Raw genomic sequence first — 22752 nt, 5'->3', positions numbered from 1 at the left:
GGTGATTTCTCATTTGCCTTGGGAAATTTTCTGTTCCAAATAAATCACTTCTTATTGCAATTGTACCTTGTCCACATTTGTTTTGTGTCCCTTGGAGGCTAGATAATTGAGCAAATAAAGTACATCACATACATTTTCAACTTGTTAATTAATATGACAGACAGACATACTTTATTGATCCTGAGGGAAATTGGGTTTTGTTACAGTCGCACCAACCAAGAATAGTGTAGAAATATAGCAATATAAAACCATAAATAAATAAAAATAAGTAAATATGCCAAGTGGAAATAAGTCTATTGGCTCAGGGTGTCTGACACTCTGAGGGAGGAGTTGTAAATTTTGATGGCCACAGGCAGGAATGACTTCCTATGATGCTCAGTGTTGCATCTCAGTGGAATGAATCTCTGGCTGAATGTACTCCTGTGCCTAACCAGTGCATTATGGATTGGATGGGAGACATTGTCCAAGATGGCATGCAACTTGGACAGCATCCTCTTTTCAGACACCACCGTCAGAGAGTCCAGTTCCACCCCCACAACATCACTGGCCTTACGAATGAGTTTGTTGATTCTGTTGGTGTCTGCTACCCTCAGCCTGCTGCCCCAGCACACAACAGCAAACATGATGGCACTGGCCACCACAGACTAGTAGAACATCCTCAGCATCGTCCAGCAGATGTTAAAGGACATCAGTCTCCTCAGGAAGTAGAGACAGCTCTGACCCTTCTTGTAGACAGCCTCAGTGTTCTTTGACCAGTCCAGTTTATTGTCCATTCATATCCCCAGGTATTTGTAATCCTCCACCATGTCCACACTGACCCCTTGGATGGAAACAGGGGTCACCGGTGCCTTAGCCCTCCTCAAGTCCACTAACAACTCCTTAGTCTTTTTCACATTAAGCTGCGGATGATTCTGCTCACACCATGTGACAAAGTTCCCACCATACCCTGTACTCCGCCTCATCTCCCTTGTTGATGCATCCAACTATGGCAGAGTCATCAGAAAACTTCTGAAGATGGTAAGACTCTGTGTTGTAGTTGAAGTCGGAGGTGTAGATGGTGAAGAGAAAGGGAGACAGGACAGCCCCCTGTAGAGCCCCAATGCTGCTGACCACTCTGTCTGACACACAGTGTTGCAAGCGCACGTACTGGGGTCTGCCAGTCAGGTAATCAATAATCCATGACACCAGGGAAGCATCCACCTGCATCACTGTCAGCTTCTCACCCAGCAGAGCAGGGCAGATGGTGTTGAATGCACTGGTGAAGTCAAAAAACATAACTCTCACAGTGCTCGCCGGCTTGTCCGGGTCGGCGTAGACACGGTTCAACAGGTAGATGATGTCACCCTCAACTCCTAGTCGGGGCGAACTGGAAGGGGTCTAAGTGTGGCCTAACTGTAGGCCGGAGCTGCTCTAGAACAAGTCTCTCCAGGGTCTTCATGATGTGGAAGGTCAATGCCACCGGTCTGTATTCATTGGAGCCACTGGGGCTTTGGTACAGGAACGAGGCAGGATGTCTTCCACAGCACAGGAACCCTCTGGAGACTCAGGCTCAGGTTGAAGACATGGTGAAGTACTCCACATAGCTGGGTGCACAGGCTTTGAGCACCCTGGGGCTGACACCATCCGGGCCTGCAGCCTTGCTTGGGTGGAGGTGTTTCAGCTGTCTTCTCACCTGTTCAGCTGTGAATTCCACCATGGTGGTCTCAGGTGGGAGATGGGTGTAGTCATGAGAGCAGGGTGGGGGGCTGTGAGGAGGGGTAGGAGGGGAGAGTGGAGTATATGTTGGTTAGGGGCCGACAACAGATGAATCATGTGGGGGATGGGCAGGGGCCACAGTGTCAAATCTGTTGAAGAACAGGTTAAGTTCGTTGGCCTTGTCCACACTGCCTTCAGCTCCTCTGTTTCTAGTTTGCCGGAACCCAGTGATGGTCCTCATCCCACTCCAGACCTCTCTCATGTTGTTCTGCTGGAGTTTGCACTCAAACTTCCTCCTATACCTGTCTTTAGCCTCCCTGATCCTTGGCTTTCAGGTCCCTCTGTATTGTCCTCAGCTCCTCCCTATTTCCATCGCTAACCATTATTGTTGAGAATTCCAGTTCCACTTGTTATGTTGGTTAGCAGGTGTAGACAGTGGTTTACCTGTACTCATGTTATTTGAACTTTGATACTTCCATCAACTTGTTTGGTAATTTGCATCAGAATACTGTAGTAAATGGTATTTTAATTCCAATTTTCTTCCATTTACCTCAGCATTTTGGCAACATCTGGTTTTCAAGCCATCCATGAAGGAAAACTTGAGAGGGCCATATTCTTCTATATTATCTTCAGTTATTGCTTGAACTTCTGAGTAACTGAGCCCAACTGTCCTCCAGTGGTTTTCCCATTTAGAAGCAACCTCTGAAGATTTTGTTTGTAATCTGTCACTTTCCTCCATTCAATCTGTGTTGGGGATTGTACAAACCCCATTTCCAGAAAAGTTGGGATATTTTCCATAAATGCAATAAAAACAAAAATCTGTGACATGTTAATCCACGTGAATCTTTATTTAACTGACGAAAGTACAAAGAAAAGGTTTTCAATAGTTTTACTGATCAACTTAATTGTATTTTGTAAGTATACATAAATTTAGAAATTGATGGCTGCAACACACTCAACAAAAGTTGGGACAGAGGCATGTTTACCATTGTATTACATCACCTTTCCTTTTAATAACATTTTTTAATCATTTTGGAATTGAGGATACTAATTGTAGTCGATTTGCAATTGGAAATTTTGTCCATTCTTGCTTGATATAAGACTTCAGCTGCACAACAGTCCGTGGTCTCCGATGTCTGATTCTCCTCTTCATGATGCGCCAAACATTTTCAGTAGGAGATAGATCTGGACTGGCAGCAGGCCAGTCAAGCACATGCACTCTGTGTCTACAAAGCCACGCTGTTGTAGCCAGTGCAGAATGTGGTCTGGCATTGTCCTGCTGAAATAAGCATGGACGTCCCGGGAAGAGACATCACCTTGATGGCAACATATGTCTCTCTAAAATCCTAATATACGCATCAGAGTCAATGGTACCTTCACATACACGCAACTCACCCATGCCGTGGGCACTGATGCACCCCCATACCATCACAGGTGCTGGCTTTTGCACCTTTTGCTGGTAACAGTCAGGATGGTCATTTTCATCTTCGGCACAGAGAACTCGATGCCTATTTTTTTCTGAAAACTCGTCAAACCACAGCACACGGTTCCACAATCTTTCGGTCCATCTGAGATGAGCTCAGGCCCAGAGAACTCGCTGGCGTTTCTGCATAGAGTTGATGTATGGCTTCCTCCTTGCGTAATACAGTTTCAAGTTGCATTTCTGGATGCAGTGACGGACTGTGTTAAGTGACAATGGTTTTCTGAAGTACTCCTGAGCCCAGGTGGCTATAATTGTCACAGTAACATGACGGTTTCTTAGGTAGTGCGGCCTGAGGGCTCAAAGATCATGCGCATTCAACAGTGGTTTCTGACCATGCCCTTTATGCACTAAGATGTCTCTGAATTCTCTGAATCTTTTCACAATATTATGTACTGTAGATGTTGAAAGACCTAAATTCTTTGCAATCTTGCGTTGGGAAATGTTCCTTTTGAACTGACTAACAATTATCTCTCAAATTTTGGCACAAAGGGGTGAGCCACAACCCATCCTTGCTTGCAAAGACTGAGCCTTTGATGGACACTACTTCTATACGCAGTCATGATACCTCACCTGCTACCAGTTAGCCTGCTTAATGTGGAGTCTTCCAAACCGGTGTTACTTGAATATTCTGTGCACTTTTCAATCTTATTTTAACTCTGTCCCAACTTTTGTTGAGTGTGTTGCAGCCATCAAATTCTAAATTTGTGTATATTTACAAAATACAATTAACTTGGTCAGTAAAACTATTGAAAATCTTTTCTTTGTACTTTTGTCAGTTAAATAAAGGTTCATGTGAATTTTGTTTTTATTCCATTTTGGAAAATATCCCAACTTTTCTGGAAATGGGGTTTGTAGTTCCAACCACCTGGCAAATTCTGTTTATCCTCTCCTAAACCATCCTCAAATTGATATGTCAGCTGTCTTATATGTTAGGATGAGCTGTCTTATATGTTAGGATGACAGCATGGTAGTTAAAATTTGAATGCCATCATATGGATGCAATTTGTATATGTTATTAATTCTTTGAAGTTCAGTCCAAATGTTTAAAATTCCCTTTTTAGGATGTGAAAGTTTTTTGGACCATTTTTTCAGTTCTAGTGGTTGATGATAAACCTGTTGTCTCTATTAATAATCTTCACCTTCATTCTTGCATGCTTTCAATCCCTTTGTTTTTACTGGGGCAAGTTGTGACATTGCACCCAGATCAATACCTCATCACTGCCATCATCACTTGAGTCACCAGAGGTCTCTGTAGAGTCAGTATTATGTTAATTTTGGAGTTCCCAAGGTGGCGCTGTTCCTGCGGGCTATTCAGTGTTGACTGCATTCCATCATAAGTGATATCACTGTTAACACTACCCACTGAAGTTCTTTACTGTGTCTTGCAATTTTGTTTCAGACTGTCTTGTAACTTGTACAGCTACTTTCATCAAGGATATCATAGTGTTTCCTCACTCATTCAGTTAACAAGGAGATTCATTCACTCGACTTTTTACTGTCTATCATACTGTTCCTTCAGCACGTTGCACATTTCTTCCTTTTCCTCCCAACGAATTAGTTAGATTATGTACTTGCTCAGTGCTCACGTCACCATGATTTAGTTCACTTTGATTTTCTAAATCTGCACATTCATGTTTAGATTCATTTGTTTGATCTCGTAGCTCAGCATGCTTACGTTTTATTAGCTTTGCTGATACTGTTAGCGTCCAGCTAAGTTTTTTGTTTCTGGGCAACATTTTCTGAATCTTGCTCCATATCTTTTCAACTTTGCCCGTTGTTTTATGTATGATCTTAATGAGGACTCTTCATTTTAGACGTCAGTCAGAATTGTTAGGAACTATAGTGTTATAACCCAAATAGAGACTACTACCAGCTGCACCTGAAACATAGAGAGTATAGCTTGAAAATCAATAGTACTTATAACCCAAAAATCAATGGAGTTGATCTAATTAATTTTTACTGAGCCAACCCAGAATACTTAACGCAGATCTGCCATTCATAACAAAGTAAAAGTAAGTTGTGTTCTCACTTTTAAGCTCCCTTTAGGTGGTGTACTGAAGCAAAATCAGACAATTTCTCTGACATTTCTGGAATGGAGGATGTTTTACCTCATTAGGTGTGCACTGAAAGTCCCTTCCTCATCCAAAGAATTTTTGTTTCGAGCTCTCTTTTCATGACCATCCTGCTGACTACACCAAAAATTGCGAGATCTGGTGATGTTTTGATCCCTGTGTTCTTTTAGAAGCACAGGAATGAGTGAAAACTTGTTGATTCATGATCATTTATTTGAAGTTTAAAGAAACAAGCATACAGAGTATGTGAAACTAAATAAAAGAAATAAGGTGAAGACAAGGGTAAGATGGTGATTTTTTGCAGAGACTGACACTTGTATATTGCGTTGAGGCTAATTCCTGAGATAAGCGAAGGGCCAATTAAAAGACACAGTCACAGAACGTGTGTCATGTGCTAACACAGCCAATGGAAAAAAAAATTCAACCACGAGGAAATCTGCACAAGCTGGAAATTCAAGCAACACACACAAAATGCTGGTGGAATGCAGCAGGGTGGCAGCATCTATAAGAAGGAATACAGTCGACTTTTCAGGCCGAGACCCTTTATCAGGACATTTTGTGTGTTGCAATGAAAAAATGCTATATGGCTTTGCCTCTGGTAGGTGGAAACAAGCACCACGGATTGTGAAACATACAGGCTAAAAATGTTAGTTAAAAACTACAATTTTAATCTTGCATTAATAACCTTATTAAAAGCATTAAAAAAACCTAATTCCAACAGTTACTGATTCAAACAGTTATATATATAAGCTATCTTATGTATTTATATTTATTATGTTTTTATAATTTTTTTGTGCTGCTTTGGATTTAGAGTAACAATTATTTTTGTTCTCCTTTACACGAGTACTAGAAATGACATTAAAGGATCTTGAATCTTGAATTTGCAGTACAAAGATTGAAAAGGAGAAAAAAGAGCATGCCAAACAACATGGTATGATTCGTACAGAAATAAGTGGAGCAGAAATTGCTGAAGAAATGGAAAAAGAGCGGAGATTTTTCCAATTACAAATGTGTGAGGTAAGTATAATTATTATGTATATTCAGGATATATAATTATGTAATTATTAGCCTTCATTGAACATGGCTACCCACGTTATCGGAATCAGACAATATCATTGGCATATATCATGAAATTCATACTTTCATAGCAATACATTACAATATAGAATAAACTATAAATTTACAATACAGGTTTGCCCCACTAGCCGAAGGTGGAGCGTTCCTATGAAACAGTTTTTAAGCCAAAATGTCATAAAGTGAATAAGCAAATAACATTTATTAATTTGGGAAAAATTTGTGAGTGTTCCCAGACCCAAAAAATAACCTACAAAATCATGCCAAATAACACATAAAACCTAAAATAACAGTAACATACAGTAAAACCAGGAATGATGTGATAAGTACACAGCCTATATAAAGTAGAAATACTTTTCTGCAATCATTGCAGCACTGTCTAGCATAGCGAGAATCTTACTACGTAGCGTATAATCTCACTACATAGCATGACTAGTGTAGTGGAAGCACTCAGCGAAAGCATGCTCAGCAGAAGCACTCTCTCAAGTAACTTTTAAGCTATGAAGCTGCCAAATTATACTAAATAACACATAAAAATACACAGCCTATATAAAGTAGAAATAATGTATTTACAGTGTAGTTTCACTTGCCGGAATTGGGAAGACAGCGAGCACACTGATGACTGTGTGTTAGGCTGAGTTGTCGGAGGTTGGGATGGTGGGAGGTACAGGAGACTGGGGTCTCATCTCATTGTCGTCTGCATCCATCAGGGCAGGCAGGTCACCTTCTTCTATGTCTGCCTGCCTCGATGTCGAAGGTCAAGGTTCGTCGTCGGCTGTGGCTGATGTGGAAGGCTTGAAAAATGACTGCTTAGCCTCTCGCATCTTTCTATCATACAGTTCTTTGTAAGCACTCAAACCATCCTGCAAATATGCCTTAAAACTACGTACCCTTTCAAAATTAAAGTCATATTTTTCTGCAATCATTGCAGCATTGTCAATCGGAGTGAAAATGTCATACATTTGCTTCACGTTCAGTTCCTGGACGACTTTACTTTTGGGCCGTTCACTACTGCGTTCCATTTCAATTGTTATCCTTTCTCTTGCAATTGCATCAGCTTTTCATCTGTCAGTTTCTTCTGTTGAAATAAATGTCTTGCTTGGCAATTTTTTCCAATAAATTGCAGTTTCAGCACAGTTAAACACTTGCTTATACGAATAACCACCTTCTGTAATTATCTTCTTCAGTTCTGCTGGGAACTATTTGGCAGCTTCAGTATCAGCCGAAGCACTTTCTCCAGTAAACTTTAAGCTATGAAGCTGCCCTTGCCTCAGAAACTGATCAAACCACCCATGACCACCTTTAAATTCCACTTTCGCAACATTTTCATCACCATCGTCCAGTGCTTTCTGTTTTAGCTTATTAAAAAGAGTGACTAACTTCTCCTTAAGTATAAGGTAACTTAACACCATGCTCTTTTCACCCATCAATCCATTCAAGCAATAGACTTTCCATTTTATCCATTATTGGATGCTGACTAAGAGAGACCACTCTGCTACAAGCAGAACCAACAGTAACATCTGCAGCTTTCAAGATTCTTTCTGTGTGTAAATAATGAGAATGGTGGACTCAGGCAAGTTCAACGTGGGGACAATGTCCTTACTTCATTCACCATGATCGAAACGCTTAATTATGTCTAGTTTTACGCTAAGTGTAACACCCTTACGAGCTCTTTTAGGCTTTTCTGATAACTTAGAACTCATCTTGCTAATGGATGCTCAAAATAAATCGACATAAAGCACAGATGCTCACAGGCACGTGTTTAAGCAGTGGTGGCTAGAATGCAGTTCCAGGGGAGGAGCTTGGCTGCTCGGTGCGTGCTGCCTTTTTTCGTGTGCTACCTTTTTTCGTAACTGAAAACACCTTCTATTAGTGAAAAGAGGTAACTATTGTAGGTCTTTTTTAACAGCAAAGTGTCTTAAAGCGAACATTTGAAAAATGGGGGCCACCTGTATGTAGATTATATTAAAAATATAATTTACAAACTATTGCAAAAAGTAAGCAAAAAATGGTCAGATAGTGTTCATGGGTTCATTGCTTATTTCAAAAATCTGGTGGTGGAGGGGAAGAAGCTATTCTTGAAACATTGAGTGTGTGTCTACAGGCTACTGTACCTCCTCCTTAATGATAGCAGTGGCAAAAGATTGTGTCCTAGATGATGGATGCTGCCTTTCTGAGACATTGCCTTTTGAAGGTGTCCTAGATGCTGTGGAAGCTAGTGCCTATGGCTGAGCCGGCTAAGTTTACAACTTTTACAACCTCCTGTGCAGTGACACCCTCCATACCAGATTGTGATGCAAGTGATTAGAATGCTCTTCAGTGTTTCCTTTTCGATCATTGTACTTGGCAAAGTCACCTCCTGATTAAAAACAAAACATTTATTTTATAGCTTGTTTGCATGTGGAGACTGTGTGTGATGGAATCTGGAGCAAAAGACTCCTGTCAGCTTGTGTCTTAACACATACTTCCCCCTCCCCTTCCCCCATCCCTACCAGGCTTGATTTCTCCAGCATTGCACCCCGCACTCCCCATTGTCTGCTTCCACCGATTGACTACCAGCCGGTGTTTCTGCGCTGCTACTCACTTTTGTATGCTGACTATCTTCCCATTACCCTCATAACCTTGATGCAAATTCTTGACCTTAAACGTCGACCATCCCTTTGCCAACATGGATGTGATTTGACTCACTAAGTTTTTCCAGTGGTTTATTATTTGCTTAGCTGTGGGTATCTGGCTGCCTATCTCAGATGTAATGTTAACTTCAAACACAAACCGAAGTGTAGCCATTGACAGTTTCTTCACTTGGGTTTATTCCTGTTGCCAGTTCTTATTGGAGCTTATAGTGGGAATTTTGTGATTTTCTTTAGCTCTATATTTTCCTAAATTGTTTAAAAAAGAAAGAGTAACAATCCTTACTACAGTCGGCCCTCCTTATCCGCGAGTTCTGTATGCGCGAATTCAACCAACTGTGAATTGAGAATACCCAGAAGAGCTCTTCCAGCACTTGTTGTTCGAGCATGTACAGACTTTTTTCTCTTGTCATTATTCCCTAAACAATGCAGTATAACAACTATTTTACATAGCATTTACATTGTATTAGGTATTATAAGTAATCTAGAGATGATTTAAAGTATACAGGAGGATGTGTGCAGGCTAAAGTGGATCGGGATTGAAAAAAATCAGAAGTTCTCTTACTATGTAAGTCGGAACAGGTACATCTGGTATTATTTAGCGTTAGTTAGTCAAACATTTGTCTTAGTATATAGTAGTGGTCACCAACCTTTCTAAGCCCAAGATTCCCTACCTTGGCCTTAGTGAAAGGCAAGATCGACTCCAGATCAATTAGTTACACGCATGAGCACGGGGGCAGAAAAATACCAGAAGTAAAACCCCGCAACCCGGAAGCAGAAATACTGTATAAGCACCAGGAGTACCCACACTTTTTTTGCACCGCGGACCGGTTTAATATTGACAATATTCTTGCGCACCGGCCAATGGGGGGGGAAGGGGGGGTGTTAAACACGACTGGAATACAGCGATACTCGAAGGAGGTTCCTTATGTCCAGTCTATTCCGCAATTTAGTTTTTGTGGCTCTCGGCACTTAGCTTCTGTCCCACTCGCTCACGATTTTTCAGCTGAAAAAAGTCAACGGGTTTGTTTCTAAGTGCAGGGTGCTTGGTCTCAAGGTGCTGAAGCAGTTTTGAGTACTTCATTGCCTCATTAGACAGCCTCCCAGCCCGAACTCCAGCCTCCCGCCCACCAGCCGCCAGCTGCCTTGGCCAGGTGCAGCTGGTCGCGGGTGGGGTGAGAGGTCAGGGCCAGAGGTCCCCATGCTGGGGCCATGGCAGTCGCAGTCTGGAGAGAGCGAACCGACTGAGCAAGGAGTGCAACAGGGCGCCCGCCCGCCCCCTTTATAGGATCTATCGGCTGACAAAAATTTGTTTCAGTAGATCGCAGTGAGGTAGCTGCTCTGATACTTACAAAACCCTGAGCCCGAATTAGGTCGTCTGTGAATATTTTAGCACCGGGTTCCCCACAAACATTTGGTGTGGTAAATTCGGTGAGGTGCCCATCTGTCTGCGCTCCAGGCCGGTAGCAACAGCACTTCCCGCTGTCTGCGCGAGGGTGTCACTGCGTTTAGGCGACTGTTGACCTTGTGTGGGTTCAAGTTCAACAGTGAGCGTGACAGGGACTGAGGAAAGGTGCAGCTGACTGACATCGTTTCCTCATGGCCCGGTGGTTGGGGACCACTGAAGTACACTGTGTAGTGCAGGGGAGCTACACACATGCACGCTGGGCACAAAGAACGGAACTAAAACCCCACAACCTGGAAACAATCTCTCAACAGTATTTGTGTATTTAATTTTCATTTTTTTTCGGGACCTACTGGGAAAGTCTCAAAGATAGACCAGTCGATCGCGATCGACGGGTTGGCGACCACTAGCATATAGTATATATTTTACCTTTCTGTGCATCTAAAATGCTTAAGAATGTATGTTTCAGCGCTGGGCTCGGGAAGTTCCTGAGTTCGATCCAGTGACAGACAACTTCCGAGCACGCTCTCCATCCATGCCTGGTTGATGTGGAGGATCAAAATCCCAAAACCCAATAATTAAACCACTGCGTTGCTTAGTAATAATTGTAGCTTTCATTGGGGCAGGGCCTTTCTCACTTTATCCTTTAAAATTGTTCTGATTGTAGTCTAACACTTTTCCAATGACCGATGGCGTTCACCTCTCTCTGATCGCTTTATTATTTCCACTTTATTTTCAATCGTGATCATGATTATTTTCATGAACAGAAGCACTGCAGATTCAGAGCTTGGCCGCCGTGTCCTAATGTCCACTGAACTGAGACAGGTTAAATAAGGTTTGGGTTTCCGCTGGGTCCTAAGGTCCACCACATTGAGACAGGTTGAATAAGGGACTTGAGCATCCACATTTTTTGGTATCCGTGAGGGGTCCTGGAACCAATCCCTCACGGATAAGGAGGGCCAACTGTACTCTGAAAATCAGAATATGAATTCAACAGTCATAATAGTTTTACATCGTCTTATGAAAGGAAAAAATAACTGACAAAACTAGTAAGAGCTTTTGAGGATAGTTTTTCACAAGTAATCTGAAAGGTGGTTACACTTAGTGAGGCTTTGGAGTGGATTTAGCAACATATCCACAAGTATGGTGCATGGTTAAAGGAAAAAAAATAGAGAATGGGTAATTTGGGCCATAAATGGGCCATTCTCTTTCTGATAAACTGTTACTGGTTTATTAGATTGTGGTATAAGAACAGGTTAACATTTCCAGGCAACACACACAAAATACTGGAGGAACTCAGTTGTCCAGGCAGCATTTATGGAAAAGAATACAGTCAATGTTTTGGACTGATACTGTTCATCAGGTCTGGGGGGAAAAAGGATGAGAAGTCAGAGCAAGAAAGTGGGGGAGGGGAGAAAAACCATGAGGTGATAGGTGAAACTAGGAAGGGGGAGTGCTGAAGTAAAGAGCTGGGAAGTTGATCAGTGAAAAAGATAACAGGGCTGGAGAAGGGAGAATCTGATAGGGGAGGGCAGAAAGCCATGGAAGAAAGAGAAGGGGGAGGAACACCAGAGAGAGATGAATGGCAGGTAAGGAGATAAGGTGACAAGGGGAATGGGAAATGGTGAAGGGGTGGAAATGGGCTTTTACCTGAAGTTCAAGAACTTGATGTTCATGGCCTTCAGGTTGGAGGCTACCCAGACGGAATATAAACTGTTGCTTCTCCAACTTGAGTGAGGCCTCATCATGACAGTAGAGGAGGCCATAGACTGACATGTCAGAATTAGAAGTGGAATTAAAATGGGTGCCCATAAGGAGATCTGGTAGGTGCTCTGCAAAGTGGTCTCCCAATCTGCATTGAGTCTCCCCAATATACAGGAGGGCACACCAGGAGCACTGGATAGAGTAGATGATCCCAGCATGCTCTTAGGTGAAGTGACACCTCACCTGGAAGCACTATTTGGGGCCCTAATTTTGCAAAGCTGGAAAAGGAAGTGAGTTATGTTCTGAGTGTATAAAAGGATATCCTCTGGTTAAGTAGTAATTGGTGTATGAAAATCATGCAATTATTTACACTGTTTAGAAGAATAGTAATAGAGAACGGGTTTTTTGTTTTTTTTTAAATTAGTTTTTTAATACATTTTCTATGTAACTACAAATAAAAAAAACAGATCAAAATGAAGAACATTGATACAGTGCAAAAATAAGCATACAATAACAATCTGATACAGAGAAAGATAATTGAAAAAGCACCCAAATTGAAGACAAATAAAATTAGTGTCCTCCCCAAGCCCCACAACACAAAACAAAAAAAGGAAACTCTAGACCACCCACAACACAATATAGAGAATAAAAATCAGGACAATCAAACCCCCAAACTGTGAATACACTTAGCAAAAGAAGATATCAATGCCTACTACCAAAAAAAGAGTTGAAAGCAAGGGACCGAAAAAATAACCTTAGTTAGGAGGAAGGTTATGAAAGTACTCAATAAAAGGTCCCCAGACCTTATGGAACTTTAAGTCCGAATTAAGAATTGAATAATGAATTTTTTCAAGGTCCAAACAGGCCATAATATCATTAAGCCATTGAGCATGCGAGGGCAGGGCAACATCTCTCCATCTAAGAAGGATTAAACGTCTAGCCAGGAGAGAGGCAAATGATAATATTCAACACTTAGACAAACTCAGACGTAAATCTGTCTCACCCCAGAAACCGAACAGAGCAATTAAAGGGTTTGGTTCTAGGTGGTGATTCAGTATATACGATAACATTATAAAGACATCTTTCCAAAATTTCTCCAAGCTAGGACATAACCAGTACATATGAATGAGAGAGGCCTCGCCCCTTTTGCATTTATCACAAAGCGGACTAATGTTAGGGTAAAATCGAGATAGTTTAGATTTAGACATATGGGCTCTATGAACAATCTTAAACTGTAAGAGGCAATGGCGAGCACAAAGAGAGGTTGTATTAACTGATTTGAGAATCGAGTCCCAAGTCTCATCAGATAAGGAGGTATTTAAATCCTGCTTCCATGCCATTTTAATTTTATCCACAGGGGCACGTCGTAAGGCTGCTAATTTGTCTTGAATACTTGATATTAAGCCTTTACCTAGTGGATTAATGGAAAGAAAAAAGTCCATAACATTTTTCTCAAGCATTTCAGGGAAGTTAGGAATTAAAGGAACAATAAAGTGTCTAATTTGGAGATATGTAAAAAAAGGGGCATTGGGCAGATTGAACTTAGCAGAGAGCTGTTGGAAAGAAGCGAAGCAATTATCAATAAAAAGATCTTCAAAATGTCTAATGCCCTTTCCTATACCAATCATGGAATGCTGAGTCATACGTAGTAGGTAGAAAAAGGTGATTATGTACGACAGGACTGGAAACTGAAAAACCATGGAAACCATAGAATTTCCTAAACTGAGCCCAAATACGCAAAGTGTGTCTAACAAGAGGATTAACTATTAATCTGGGCAAACTACTAGGGAGTACATAGCCAAGAAGTGCAGAGATAGATAGTTCTTTGGTGGAGCTCAACGCCATTGCCACCCAATTAGGGCACTCGGGTTGGCCTTGGAAAAAAGACCAAAAGGTAGCACAAGGTATATTGGCTGCCCAGTAATATAAACGAAAGTTAGGTAAAGCCATGCCACCCTCTTTTTTAGGTTTTTGGAGATGGATTTTATTAATTCTAGAGCGCTTATTCTTCCACAGATATGACAAAATAATAGAGTCTAAGGAATCGAAAAAAGATTTAGGAATAAAAATTGGGATTGATTGAAATAAGTATAAAAGTTTAGGGAGAACATACATTTTAACAACATTAATACGACCTACCGAAGACATAGATATAGGTGACCATTGGGGTTCCATTGTTTTTGATGCGACAGAGCAGGAGGGATTATAGGAGGAGGGGTGGCGTTACTAGTCAAAATTGGCATGGCAGTGCTCATTCAGGACAGACTGGAGAACTCATCTAGTAAGATGTTATGGGTGGAACTAAGGAATAAGAGAGGTATGACCACATTAGTGGGGCTCTGTTATAGACCACCTGACAGTCTGAGGGATTTAGAGAAACAAATTTGTAGACTGTTGCAAGAAATATAAGGTTGTTATAGCAGATGATTTTAACTTTCCACATACTGGGACTCCCATACAGTAAAAGGATTAGATGGGATGGAGTTTGTCAAATGTGTTCAGGACAGTTATCTTAATCAGTACATTGAAGTCCCAATGAGTGAGTTTGTGACACTTGATCTGCTATTTAGGAATGAGACAGGGCAGGTGACAGAAGTTTGTAGGTGTAAGCACTATGCATCTAGTGATCACAATGTCATTAGTTTCAAAGTCAGTATGCAAAAACATAGGTCTGGTCTGTGGGTGAGATTCTAAATTGGAGAAGGGACAATTTTGATGGTATCAGAAAGGATCTGTCAAGTATGGAATAGAACAGGCTGTTTTCTGGCAAAGGTAAGCTTGGTAAGTGGGAGGCCTTCAAAAGTGAAATTTTGAAGGTGCTAAGTTTATATGTGCCTGTCAGAATAAAAGGGAAAGATAACGGGTTTAGAAAACATTAGCTTTCAAGAGATATTGAGACATTGGTTCAGAGTAAAAATGAGTTGCCTTGCAGATATAGGCAGGTAGGAACAAATAAGGTGCTTATGTAGTATAGGAAATAGAAGAGAACACTTGAAGAAATCAGAATGACTAATAGAAGGTATGCAGTTACCCTAGTAGATGTTGGGAAGGAGAATCCTAAGTGCCTATTTCTGTGCTGTGTTTTTCTATGATTTTATGATTAATGGTTTTTAATGTTGAAAAACTAGTAAATATTTATGAACAAACATTTTGGTGTGCTGGTGCATGACGGAACAACATACAGATAAATGTTTAGTCAGTTTTATTACTTGGGTATTGGAGTACAAAAGCAAAGATAAGTTACAGGGCTATGGTGAGATCTTATTCAGATATATAGTAAACAGTACTGGATCAGAGCAATCTGGATTGACTGGATGTATTCTTGGATGAGGATCTACAAGAAGGAAAGTGGGTAAGATTTGCTAATATCCAGTGGAATTTAGACGGATCAGTGATGTCTATCATTGAGACATATTTTGAGATCTTGAAGGTTTTTGCTCTAGTCCAAAGATTGATAACCTTTGGAACATAGACTCAGGAAAAAGCATCGGTCATTTGTGAGTTTAGGATTAAGAACAAAGAAAATTTGTTTGCACTCTTCTTTGCTGTCTGTCAGTATATTGCTCTATCTTAGTGACTGAAATAGATGTATGTGTATTGGTGTACGTGTTATATCAGTTATTTAAATTGGGAGCTTGGCATGGGTAAGAGTGAAATTATTGTAAATACTGTACATGTTTGCTGTACTGGTAAAGAATGGGTGTAGATTTTCATATCAGTCATGTTGATAGCTCATGATTCCTATAAACTAATAAATACACACACACATTTTGTACTGACGCATGGTACTTTGAATCTCTTGAGAAATTTATTTGCTAGTATTGTTCATTGTGAATATTTTAAATGCATAATTACCACTTCCTGCAGTCTCATGCTGTTCGTCAAGAATGTTGTTACATTGGATATATTCTTGCCTACGGAGTGATCTTTCAGCTTTTAAGTTGCTCTTTTCTTTCACAGTATTTGCTTAAGGTCAATGAGATCAAGATTAAGAAAGGTGTTGATTTACTGCAGAATCTCATTAAATACTTCCATGCACAATGCAAGTAAGTTTTTGAATGCTATTAAAGTTTATACTGCATTTATTTTTAAAAGTAAATGACATTGTTATAGGCAGAAGTTTTGATCAATTTATTGAATGTATTTCAGTTTCTCTGTTTATTATCAGCTTTTTTCAGGATGGCTTGAAGGCTGTAGAAGGTTTAAAACCCTCCATGGAAAAGTTGGCGACAGATTTGCATGCTGTAAGTCTAATTATTACTGAGAATGCAACTACGTTCTACGTTTCACAGACAATATGAAGGAATGCAAATTTCTGTTTTCAGTTTTATTAGAATAAAACCAAGATGTGCAGCTCTTAGGTTTGATTTTTTTTCTCTCTCCTTTGAGTCCACTGGTACATGTTAGGCTAATATTTTGGTCTTGGTATTGACCTGTATGTATTGAACTAGAAGGCAGAAAGAAACATACCCTTGGATGCCATACAATACTTTCCTTTGGAAGCTAGTTTAGGAGTTTTGGAATCAGATCACATTTAGTTGTTTCCCCTCTGTGGTCATGTACTTACTGATGATGTTTATGTCTGGATATTCTGCCATTAATGGGTTAAACAAAAGTTAAGCATGTAATTTTTCACACCTAATTCTTTCATGTAAGCTTGTAAATGAAGCATAGAAGTAGGGGTGGGAAGAGGGAGCATAATAATGATGCAAATAAAAAGCTTTGTGTGAGTAAAATTTAAAATGGGTTGAATTAAAGAGGGATATAAGAAGTTGGTAAAGGATCTACTGAAAGTCTTTTGACTTCTGCAAAAGATATTACATCACTTCAGTACATTTTCATAAGACCAAAGGGGAAATTGGATTGAGAAGTTGACGTAGAATACAATTCTAAAGACTTCAGAGATGCAGGTAAGAATTTTCAGAAAAGTGACAAGGCAGACCAGCATTCAACCATCAACTTTTACTACAGCATCACAGTGCGTGATTGTTGAGACAGTTTATGTTCCAAAGTTTTGACACTGTTTACAGAGACTACCTCCAGGTGGCCATCGCCATGGTTGAATGTGACATATTATAGACTGAAGCCTGATGATTACTGGATGCTTTGCGTCCTATAGTTTTTGAGAAAAGTGTGGCTACAGAAACAGAACAGATAACACAAGGCACATAAAATTACTTTTAATACTGGAAGGCATCATTGTCAGGAGCGGCTACATGCCAAAACAGCACGGAAAGCCCACCATGCAACAGCTGCTTCAGCATCTCTTCCCTTGGAGCTGCAACAAGTAGACCATTGTATGAGGACCTGGTCTGCGTAACAACTGAGGCCAAATAGTGTCTCTCCCCACCCACCCCCCTGCCCTGGTATCAGTCTTGCAGTATAGATAAAGGAATTGGTGGATATTCATGGATTTGGATTTTCAGAAGGGCTTTGACGTGGTGCCTCACATGAGGCTGCTAAACAAGATAAGAACCCAGGGTATTACAGGAAATTTACTAGCATGGATAGAGTATTGGTTGATTCGCAGGAGGCAGGAGAGGGGATAAAGGGATTATTTTTGGATTGGATGCTGATGACTAGTGGTGTTCCACAGGGGTCTGTATTGGGACTGCTTCCTTTTACATTGAATATCAACAATTTGGAGGATAAGACCATAAGATATAGGAGTAGAATTAGGCCATTTGACACCATTGAGCCTGCTGCACCATTTCACCATGGCTGATCCATTTTACCTCTTGGGCTAAATTTCCTGCTTTCTCCCCATATCCCTTCAACCCCAGACCAATCAAGAATCCATCAACCGCTGCCTTTAATTTAGCCAATGACTTGGCCTCCACAGCCACCTGTGGCAACAAATCCCACAGATTCACCACTCGCTGGCTAAAGAAAATTCCTCCACATCCCTATTCTACAAGGTCGCCACTCCACACTTAGGCTGTGACCTCTGGCCTTAGACTCTCCCACCATTAGGAAACATCCTAAGGTTGACACAAAGGATGGGGGTATAGTGGATAGTGTGGAGGGCTGTCAGAGGTTATAGTGGACCATTGATAGGATGCAAAACTGGGATGAGAAGTGGCAGTTGGAGTTCAACCCAGATAAGTGTGAGGTGATTCATTTTGGTAGGTCAAATATGATGGCAGAATATAGTATTAATAATAAGACTCTCGGAGTGTGGAGGATCAGAGGGATCTTGGGGTCTGAGTCCATAGGACACGTAAAGCTGCTGCAGAGGTTGACTCTGTGGTTAAGAAGGCATATGGTGCCTTCATCAATTGTGGGATTGAGTTTAAGAGCTGAGTATTAATGTTGCAGCTATATAGGACCCTGGTCAGACCCCACTTGGAGTACTGTGCTCATTTCTGGTCGCTTCACTACAGGAAGGATGTGGAAACCATAGAAAGGGTGCAGAGGAGATTTACAAGGATGTTTCCTGGATTGGGAAGCATGCCTTATGAGAATAGGTTGAGTGAACTTGGCCTTTTTTCCTTGGAGCGTCGGAAGATGAGAGGTGTTTAAGATGATGAGAGGCATTGATCGTGTGGATAGTCAAAGGCTTTTACCCAGGGCTGGAATAGTTAGCACGAGAGGGCACAGTTTTAAGGTGCTTGCAAGTAAGTACAGAGGAGATGTCGGGTAAGTTTTTTACTCAGACAGTGGTGAGTGCATGGAATAGGCTGTTGGTGGTGGTGGTGGAGGTGGATACGATCGGGTCTTTTAAGAGACTCCTGGACAGTACATGGATCTCTGAAAAATAGAGGGCTATGGGTAACCCAAGGTAATTTCTAAGGTAAGGAAATGTTTGGCACAGCTTTGTGGACAGAAAGGCCTGTATTGTGCTGTAGTTTTTCTATGATTCTGTCCTCTTGACATCTACTGTATCAAGGCCTTCCCACATTCAATAGGTTTCAATTAAGTCACCCCTGATTCTTCTGAATTCCAGTGAGTACAGGCCCCCAGCCATCAAACACTCTTCATATGACAAGCCTTTCAATCCAACAATCAGTTTTATGAACCTTGTTTGAACTCTCTCCAATGTCAGCATATTCTTTCTTAGATAAGTGACCCAAAACTACTCACAATACTCCCAAGTGAGGCCTCACCAGTACTTTATAATGCTTCAATATAACATCCTTGCTTTTATGTTCTAGCCCTGTTGAAATGAATGCTAACATTGCATTTACCTTTCACACCATGGATTCAAGTGCAAATTAACCTTTAGGGAGTCCTGCACGAGGGCTTCCAAGGCTGTTTGCACCACAGATTTTTTAATTTTCTTTCCATTTAAAAAATAGTCTACCCTTTTATTTCTTCTGGTTGCAGAAAGAAATCTCTCTGCACCATCCTGTATTGCAGAAAAAGGTCATGATTTTCTTTATTGCTTCCAACAACGTATTTAGTAGAATGTAGTTTGAGTGTAGTCATGCAACTATTTTCACAGCAATGAAACTGACTGCATATTACTGAATGTGGGTAGTCAGGCTTTTTCCCAGGGCTGAAATGGTTGCCACAAGAGGACACAGGTTTAAGGTGCTGGGGAGTAGGTACAGAGGAGATGTCAGGGGTAAGTTTTTTACTCAGAGAGTGGTGAGTGCGTGGAATGGGCTACCGGCAACACTGGTGGAGGCAGAATCGATAGGGTCTTTTAAGAGGCTTTTAGATTGGTACATGGAGCTTAGTAAAATGAGGGTTATAGGTAGTCCTAGTAATTTCTAAGGTACGGATGTGTTCAGCACAACTTTGTGGGTCGAAGGGCCTGTATTGTGCTGTAAGTTTTCTATGTTTTTTTTCTATGAAAGTGCATGCCATACACTTCCCAACACCATATTCCATCTGCCACTTCTTTGCCCATTTTCTAAATCTAAGTCTCTCTGTATCCTCTCTACTTCCTCAAAACTACCTGCCCCTCCACCTATCTTTGTATCATCAACAATCTTTGCCACAAAGATATCAATTCCATCATTCAAGTCATTGACGTTTAAAGTAAAAAGAAGCAGTCCCAACACAGATCCCTGGTGAACACCACTAGAGACTGGCAGCCAACCAGAAAAGGCTCCTTTCATTCCCCCTCTTTGCCTCCTTCAATCAGCCAACACTCTATCCATGCTAGTGTCTTTTCAGTAATACCACGGGCTCTTAATTTATTAAGCAGCCTCATGTGTAGCACCTTGTCAAAAGCCTTCTGAGAATCCACATACACAACATCAAATGATTCTCCTTTGTCTATCCTACTTGTTGTTTCTTCAATGAATTACCACAGGTTTGTCAGGCAAGATTTTCCCTTCAGTAAACCATACTGACTTCAGTGTATTTTATCATGTGCCTCCATGCTTAAAGATCAATTCCAACATCATCTCAAAGAATCAGAATCAGGTTTATTATGAAATTTGTTAACTTAGCGGCAGCAGTTCAATGCAATACATAATATAGAAGAAAGAAAAAATAATAAATGTGAATCAATTACAGTATATGTATATTGAATAGATTAAAAATCATGCAAACAACAGAAATAATATATATTTAAAAAGGAGGTAGTGTTCAAAGGTTCAACGTCCATTTAGGAATCAGATGGCGGAGGGGAAGAAGCTGTTCCTGAATCGCTGAGTGTGTGCCTTCAGGCTTCTGTACCTCCTACCTGATGGTAACAGTGAGAAAAGGGCCTTCTCTGGCTGCTGGAGGTCCTTAATAATGGACACTGCCTTCCTGAGATACCTCTCCTTGAAGATGTCCTGTGTGCTTTGCAGGCTAGTACCCAAGATGGAGTCAACTAAATTTATAACCCTCTGCAGCTTCTTTCAGTCCTGTGCAGTAGCCCCTCCCCCCATACCAGACAGTAATGCAGCCTGTCAAAATGCTCTCTATGTTACATCTATAGAAGCTTTTAAGTGTTTTTGTTGACATGCCAAGTCTCTTCAAACTGCTAATGAAGTATAGTTGTTGTCTTGCCTTCTTTATAACTACATCGATATGTTGAGACCAATTTAGGTCCTCAGAGATCTTGACACCCAGGAACTTGAAACTGCTCACTCTCTCTACTTCTGATCCCTCTATGAGGGTTGGTATGTGTTCCTTCGTCTTACCTTTCCTGAAGTCCACAGTCAGCTCCTTTATCTTACCGATGCTGAGTGCCAGGTTGTTGCTGCGGCAACCATTTGCTGACAATGGTTGTATTGTCAGCAAATTTAAAGATGGTATTTGAGCTATGCCTAGCCACACAATCATGGGTATAGAGAGAGTAGAGCAGTGGACTAAGCACATACTCCTGAAGTGCACCAGTGTTGATCATCAGTATGGAGGAGATATTATCACCAATCTGCACAGATTGTGGTCTTCCAGTTAGGAAGTCATGGATCTAATTGCAGGGAGAGGTACAGAGGCTCAGGTTCTACAACTTCTCAATCAGGATTGTGGGAATGATAGTATTAAATGCTACGGCATAGTTGATGAAAAGCATCCTGGCACAGGTGCTTACATAGGTAAGAATAACTGGCCTATAATTTCCTCTCTTCCTTGAAGAACGTTTGCAATTTTTCATTCCTCCAGAACAATGCCAGAATCAATTGATACTTGAAAGATCGTTATTAATGCCTCCACAATCTCTTCATGCACCTCTTTCAGAACCCTATGGTGTATATATATATATGGTCCAGGGTGACTTATCTACCTAAAGACCTTTGAGTTTCTCAAGAACCTCCCTAGTAATGGCAACTTCACACACTTGACATTTCCTTAACACACCTGAACTTTCAGCATCCTGCTCATGTCTTCCGCCGTGAAGACCGTTGCAAAATACTTTTTCAGTTTGTCGCCATTTCCTTTTTCCCATTTTCCCATTGCTACCTCTCCAGCATCATTTTCCAGTGGTCCAATATTCATTCTTACCTCTCTTTAACAGTTTATGCTTCTGAAGAATCTTTTGGTATCCTCTTTAATATTAGTGGCTAGCTTACTTTTGTATCCCATCTTTTCCTTAAAGATCTTTTTAGTTGCCTTCTGTTGGTTTTAAAAAAATTCCCAATCCTCTAATGTCCCACTATTTTTTGTTCTATTATACAGTATGTCCTCTGGTTGGCTTTTATGTCGGCTTTAACTACAGTACTCCTATTTGCCTCAGTTGTGTCATCTTGCCTTTAGATACTTCTTCCTCTTTGGAACGTACAAATCCTGCGTCTTCTCTAATGCTTCCAGGTGTTTCAACCATTGCTGCTCTGCTGTTATGCCTGCCAGTGTTCTTTTCCAGTCAATTTTGACCAGCTTCTCTCTCATACCTCTAATTCCCTTTACTCCACTGTAATAGTGATACATCTGACCTTAGTTTCTCCTCAGATCTCTGGGTAAATTCGATCATATTATGATCACTGTTCCCAAAGGATTCCTTTATCTTAAGCTCTCTAATTAATTCAGGTGCATTGCAAAGCACCCAGTGCAGAATAGCTAATTCCCTAGTGGGCTCAACCACAAACTGCTCTAAAACGCATTTTGTCAGCATTGTAGAAACTCCCTCTGTTGGGATCCAGGTCATACCCGATTTTCCCAATCTACTTGCATTTCGAAATTCCCGCATGACTATTGTAACAGTGCCCTTTTGGCATGTGTATTCTTTCTTCCATTGTAATTTGTAGACCATAACCTTACTACTGGTTGGTGGGGGGGGGGGGGGGGTCTATATATAACTCCCCTCCGGGT

The 22752-nt window shown here is 41.0% G+C and overlaps 1 protein-coding gene across 1 annotated transcript in view; it reads left to right on the top strand.

The window, feature by feature from the left end:
* The window catches only part of asap2a (ArfGAP with SH3 domain, ankyrin repeat and PH domain 2a), a 247896-nt gene that overhangs the window by 144376 nt on the left and 80768 nt on the right, over nucleotides 1-22752 (top strand). Inside the window, exons 6-8 of the mRNA XM_059981912.1 lie at nucleotides 6138-6267; nucleotides 16024-16109; nucleotides 16232-16307. Of these exons, the coding sequence (XP_059837895.1) occupies nucleotides 6138-6267; nucleotides 16024-16109; nucleotides 16232-16307 (292 nt within the window). The remainder of the gene's footprint in view (nucleotides 1-6137; nucleotides 6268-16023; nucleotides 16110-16231; nucleotides 16308-22752) is intronic.

The sequence above is a fragment of the Hypanus sabinus genome, chromosome 10 (genome assembly GCF_030144855.1).
Source record: "Hypanus sabinus isolate sHypSab1 chromosome 10, sHypSab1.hap1, whole genome shotgun sequence".
Classification (NCBI taxonomy): Eukaryota; Metazoa; Chordata; class Chondrichthyes; order Myliobatiformes; family Dasyatidae; genus Hypanus; species Hypanus sabinus.
The sequence above is the reverse complement of the archived record's forward strand: the minus strand, read 5'-3'. Positions and strand labels throughout refer to the sequence as shown.